Genomic DNA, 5794 nt, shown 5'->3' with positions numbered 1-5794 from the left:
TTCTCCAAGCATCCCTAAGCAGAGTTCTTGTTACTAGGACCTGAGCTCTAGAACTCTCTTTCTCCACCCCCCAAGCGTTTCACCTGATAGGAGTTAACTGCTGACCTCATAAAACTACTTCCGTTCTTTAGCACTCACTGGAGTCAGACAATGGGGGGGGGGGCAACTGGCTTCCCTGCTCCGAGTAGGACGAGCCTCCTTCCCCTCTGAATAAAGGCGTTTGGGCCAGATGAGCTTCGGGCTCTCAGGCCTATCAAAGAAGAAACACCAGCTGGGGAAGGCCTTCCTCCAGGTCCTGTCTCCATGTCTTTGCTGTGCCACCCAGGGCAACGCCAGCCCCGACAGCCCCACTCTCCTCCTGCCCCTTCTCCCCATGACCTGTGGAACACAGAAGCAACAACCCCGGGGAACAGTGTATAGTGATCTTTTTTAATAAACTCAATTGAAAAAAATTCCAGCATTCGACGTACACAAATTGGGCCCAGAGCACTTGGGGCAGGGGGGAGGGCAGAATGGAACTTCAGGCAGCCAGGTTGTGGGCTGCCAGGCACTAAAGCTTAGAAAAACTCTTAACCTCCGTCTGTTTACTCGAGTTTTAAAAAACGAACAGAGATTATTTTTCAAGTGCTTTGAACAACGGAGACTCACAAACAGTTAAAGAGGAAGAAGAAACAAAATGGGGCCCTGCGAAATGTCTGTTCACATGCAGAAATTGAAGCAGGAGAAGGAAGGGGGGGCCCCCAGGCAGAGTGAGTGGAGGACATCCCCAGGGAGAGGAGTTAGATGGGACAGGGTCCCTCCTCACCCCACAAAAGCAGAGGAGTCTTACAGATAACAACAGGTTTACAATTTTTTTTGTTGGGTTTTTTTTTTCTTCCCATGAAAAACACAAACCTGGCTGGCTACACCAGGGAAGGGAGGAGGGGCGATTAGGAAGCAATAAATAATAACTTAACACAACAACAAAAAATAACTTTGTTCATTCAATTCGGGTAGGGGGCAGAGGATTACGAGACCCTCCAACAAATAGGCCACTGGAGCCCAAGATTGGCACTGGCGGTCAGGCAAGTGACCCCCCCACCCCCAGTCCCTAAGGGTGGGCTATGAGGGCAGACCCTTCAGACCAGTTTGGTGAGGAAAGAGAAGCAGCAGCAGCAGGTCCTGTCCCGCCAGGAGGACCTTTTTCCTTGGACTGTTTTCGGGTTAGTGAGTGAGAAAGAAGCAGTTGATCCCAACTGGCCAGAACAGAGCCCCTTGGGTTCTTCTCTGGGGCCAGGCCAGTGGTCCTCTAAGAAAGGGCTGGGGGGCCAGTCTGGCCCTTCTAGCTCAGCCAGTGAAGGTGCTGTGGGGCCCCGAGGCAGGCAGAGGGAGCCTTTGACAAGGCCTTCCCTTCCCACACCCGGCCATGGGGGGTCCTGGCTCTGCCCCCTGGCTAGCCGGGTGACTTTGGGTTTCCTCCCCTGTACCGGAGGCGATGGTGGGGCTAGACTTGAGACCTCCAGGTACCCTTCTAGCTCTGACATTCTAATTCCATTTTGGCAAAGAGGCGCAGAATTGGCACAGCAGCTGGGGAGGAGGGGGGCATGGGGAGAAGAGGGTGGGGCTGTAACAGCTGGCAAAGACGTTCTGCCAGGAGCAGGGAGACATGCCGGTCTGTGACGGGGCCCTTTGGACTAGAAAAGTCAGGGAGGGGCGCCTTAGCTCTAGAGGAGGCCTCGGGGCTGATTCGTCTGGGAGGGTGCTCTTAGGATTGGGGGAGGGTTAGCAGCAACAAGCAGCTCCAGGACCAGTCCTCACAGCCCCGGTGGGACAGGTTCTGGGCTGGGGTTGGCGCTGGGGTCAGTCCCAGCAGCAACAGCAGCGATGGGGGGCAGGGGTGGGGGGCTTCCCCGACCCCACGAAACAATGGGGGCGGAGGGGGGACGGGGATTTAAAAGGCCGTTATTGCTCGTCCCAAAACCCAATAAAAGCAAATGGAGCTGTTAGGAGGGCGGTGGGGGCAGCTACACCGGGAACACGCTGTGAGGTAAACTTTTGGCCTCGGGGGGCCGGGCCGCATCGGTCCAGTTCCGTTAGGCCTGTGGGTCGGGCTGTGCCCTGGACACCTGCCGTGATCGGGCCTCGCCCGTCCAGCTCCGCCTGCCGTATGGCCTGGAGGGGCCAGCCCGCGCCCCTCCCCCTTTGCCACCAGCGCCGCGGGGGGCCGGGCGGGAAGGGGCCCGCGTGGGCCGAGGGTTTGCACCCCGTGGGGCCCAGGCCACTAGGATCCGGAGCCCGGCAGGTCCGGCCCGTGGGGCGGATGCCCCTGCTCCGTCCTCGTGCCCGCTAGACGGGGCTGGGGTCCGGGGACGTGGGAGCGGCCGCTTGCCACCACGACAGTGCTGGCCGCGGCCGGGGTAGGGCCGTGGGCATGGGGCTCGGTGCCGTCCCCGGGCCTCCGTCCTCCAACCCGGGAAGAGCCGGTCCTCGAGGCCCGCAGTCACCTTATCCACCAACAGCAGGTCAGGGCCCCCAGGGGCGTCGGGCTCCTCCTCGGCTATGGCCTGTATCGGCGCAGGCCGGCGGCGCGGGGCGGGGAGCGCGAGCGCGCGCGGCCTGGGCCTGGGAGCGGACCCCGGGCCTGGGCCCGGCTCGTCGGCCGCCTCCTCGTCGCCGGAGCTCACGATTCGGGGCAGTGGGCTGTGGAAAGCGCGGGCATCCGGGGGGGCCGCTGTCTCCGCGCCGCAAGGGGGCGCGCGGGGTACGCTCGTGCGCAGCGGCCCACGTGGGGCGCGGGCTGCGGCTGCAGGAGAGACGGGTGGCCCCGGCGGCGGCTGCAGCGGCGGCAGGGCGTTCGGGGGCGCGGCTCGGGCGCCGGGGTCGCTGTGCTGCCGCGTCCTCTGCCACTGCTTGCGCGCGTGAGCCCGGGAGGCGGTGGCGCGGCCTCGGGCCCTCGTCGAACTGTGGGTCATGGCGCACGAACTCGTGGAAGAGCGCGTCGGTCTTCTCGTCGATGCTGTAGTCGCGCCGGGGCAGCGGGGCCAGGACGGATCCGAGGCCGGGGCCGGAGCCGGGGCCGGAACTGAACCGGGCCCGGGCCCGGGAACGACGGCAGCAGCGGCGGGGATGGCGGCGCTGGAGGAGGAGACGGAGGTGGCGAGGAGGCGGCGGAGGGCGGCAGGCGGGAGCTGCGGCCACGGAGGGGCCGGGGGCTGCCGGCGGCGGCGGCGGCGGCGGCGGCGGGGGCCGGGAGCAGCAGCTGCCCGTGCGGGGGCCAAGCCCGCAGCAACAGCAGCCCCTGCGCCCCACGCAGCGCCTCCACCTCGGCCTCCGGCTCGGCCTCCGCCTGGGGCTCGGCCTCGGGCCCGGCCCGGGCCTCTGCCTCGGCCGCCGCCAGCGCGGCCTCGAAGCTGTCGAACACGGTGCCTGTGCGCCCATGCGCTCGTGAAGCAGAAGCGCTTCTCGGACGCCGTGGCCGGGGGTAGCGTCGTCGCCGGCCACGTCCGGGACCTTCGATGGACGCGTAGCCGCCTGTCCATCTGCAGCAGTTTCCGGGGACCCGCTTCACCCCCTTCCCCGGGCCCGGGCCCGGGCCGATCCGTCTGCGCCTCCGCCTCCGTCTCCCGTTCCGCTTCCGTCTCGCCCAGGCTCGTGAGGCGGCGGGAGGCCCCCCCCCGGGGCCGGCCCCAGCGGAGCCCGCGCTGTCCCCGCTCCGGACCCGAGTCCTGGTCGTTGCCGCTGCTCTGGTCGGACGCCCGCTGCGTACAGCTCCAGAGAGGCCCGCAGGCTCCAGATGTCCCGATACATGGCCTGCTGCTGCTGCTGCTGCTGTTGCTGCTGCCTCAACCCCGTTGCTGCTGCTGCTGCTGCTGCTTCTTTCTTGGGGGACTCGGGGACTCCTCCGGCGGCTCCCGCCGCTGCTGCTGCTGCTGCTGTCCCCGGCACGTCCGGGGGCTCTAGCCTGCAATATAGCCCAGGCTGTTAGAGGTGCTGCTAGCCAGGTAGGGTCATCGGACCTCCTCCGCTCACACGGTTCGCGGCTCCCCTCCCCCCGCCCCACGCTCCTTACCTGGGCACCGGTGCTCCACCTACCACTCATTCTCTAAATCGCCCCATCTTTTGGAGCCTCGGCATCCCCATCTGACAGATGGGAGGCACCTTCCATCTTAGAGCCTTAGGAAACCCCCTAAGGGGGCCTTTCAAATACAGACTGCCGTCCTTAGTCCTGAGAAACTTTAGAGACGCCCAAGTCCTTTGCAGACGGGGCCTGGGCCGAGCCATGGCCATTCCTGAGCCTCCTTTTACACTCCCGCCAGCCACTGGATCCCTCTGTTAACCACCTGCCAAGTCTGGGGTGGGAGAGCCCGCGGGGTCACGGGGCGGTTACACCCCCTTCATTTTACAGACCTGGAAACAGACCCAGCTCCCCTCCCCTCCCCACCTCGCCCATTCCTATACACACGCATATACATATGAAAACAGCCCGAGCCTAGGGGCCGGCCTAGAGACGATGATTCTCCCCGCAGGTTCAGCTTTCCCCTGCCACTAAGCGTCACCTGGGCTCCATCCCAGCCTGTAGCCCCCTTCAAAGATTGGCAAAACGCTGTACATTTGTGTCTCTTTGATCCCCAGACAAGCCTGGGAGCCCAGGCCTGTCATTCTGCCCCTTTCAGAGGAGCCGGCAAACTAGGCTACAGAGAAGTGGGGCTCCTTTGCTCTAGTCTAAAGCAGGATTTGATTCAGTCCAACATCCTGGGCCTCCCCTATCGCTCCCAGAAGCAAGTGGTCTTTTTACAAAGCAGCAAACCCTGGGAGGGCTACAGTTCTGATTGCTTTGAGGGAGAGAAGCACGAGGAGACCCCAGGAGGAGAGGCAGCAGCTGCCTATCCAAGGCGAGGTGACCCTGGGCAAGTCCCTTCCCCTTTCTGGCCTGTGCTTTCCCCCATGCAGAAGGAGGGTCGTTCAGGGCCACTCCCCGGGGATCACACAGCCCAGTGTGTACCCTTACTCTCATCCTCCCGGACAAGCAAGCCGGGGCAGGAGTAAAGCAGCCCTGTTGGGGTGGCCTCGCCCCTAGGCGAGCTGGCCAAGCCTCTGGAGCCCCCTCAGAATACTGTATTTCATGCATACAATAAAGCACGGAGGGTGACCAAGGAGGCCAGTTCTACTGGGAGTGGTCATCCAGACCCCCAGAAGGCAGGGAGCCCAGGCAGACCCTTCTTGGTGGTTTGTCCGGGACTCCCCTGGCTCAGGGCCAGCCCTCAAGCCAGGCTTCCCATTCAGGTCCCGGAAGGCCCCAGCACCCAGGGATGACCGGAGGGAGGTCTGGGCCAGGCTGGGGGAGGCCTCAGGCCACTGGCTACAAAGTGGAGCCCAGGCAGGAAGAGGGAGAGAGGCTCTGTGTGGGAGATGCTGCTCCAGTGGAAGGCAATGAGCCTTCCGGAGACGGAGGGGCCTCTGGGGAGCAAGATGCCCCACCAGGGCTGGCCGGGAGCTGGCCCTCTGTGCTGTGAGAGAATGACTCCCAGCCCGGTGCAGATGAATTTGAGGGAAGAAACTTAAAGGAGCCGGGGAAGAGGCTGCGGCCATCGTCCCGGAGAAGATCCAGGCGGGAAGCGGCAGGGGGAGGAGGGCGCAGGGATGTGCAGCAGGGAGAGCGAGGCCCGCCCCCCCCAGGAGGAAAGCCCATGAGTGGCCCTGGCAGGTTCCCCACGTGTAAAAGGAGGGAGCCAAGTGGCCTTCGAGGGCTCTTCCAGCCCCAGAACCGCCATCCCTCGTGCCCGTCCAAGGAGGGCCTGCTACAGTGAGCAGAGTC

At 64.0% G+C, this 5794-nt stretch overlaps 1 protein-coding gene across 1 annotated transcript; it reads right to left on the bottom strand.

Moving 5' to 3' along the window:
* Positions 1 to 408: 408 nt before the first annotated feature.
* CBARP (CACN subunit beta associated regulatory protein) lies at positions 409 to 5144 on the bottom strand. Its single transcript, XM_056822247.1, is given in 2 exon segments — positions 409 to 3735; positions 3737 to 5144. Coding segments are annotated over 2 exon segments (1713 nt in total). The 5' UTR covers positions 3787 to 5144; the 3' UTR covers positions 409 to 2072.
* Positions 5145 to 5794: the final 650 nt, after the last annotated feature.

Source organism: Monodelphis domestica, chromosome 3 (genome assembly GCF_027887165.1).
Source record: "Monodelphis domestica isolate mMonDom1 chromosome 3, mMonDom1.pri, whole genome shotgun sequence".
NCBI classification, from domain to species: Eukaryota; Metazoa; Chordata; class Mammalia; order Didelphimorphia; family Didelphidae; genus Monodelphis; species Monodelphis domestica.
Note: the sequence above shows the minus strand (reverse complement) of the source record. Positions and strands in the feature narration are given on the sequence as shown.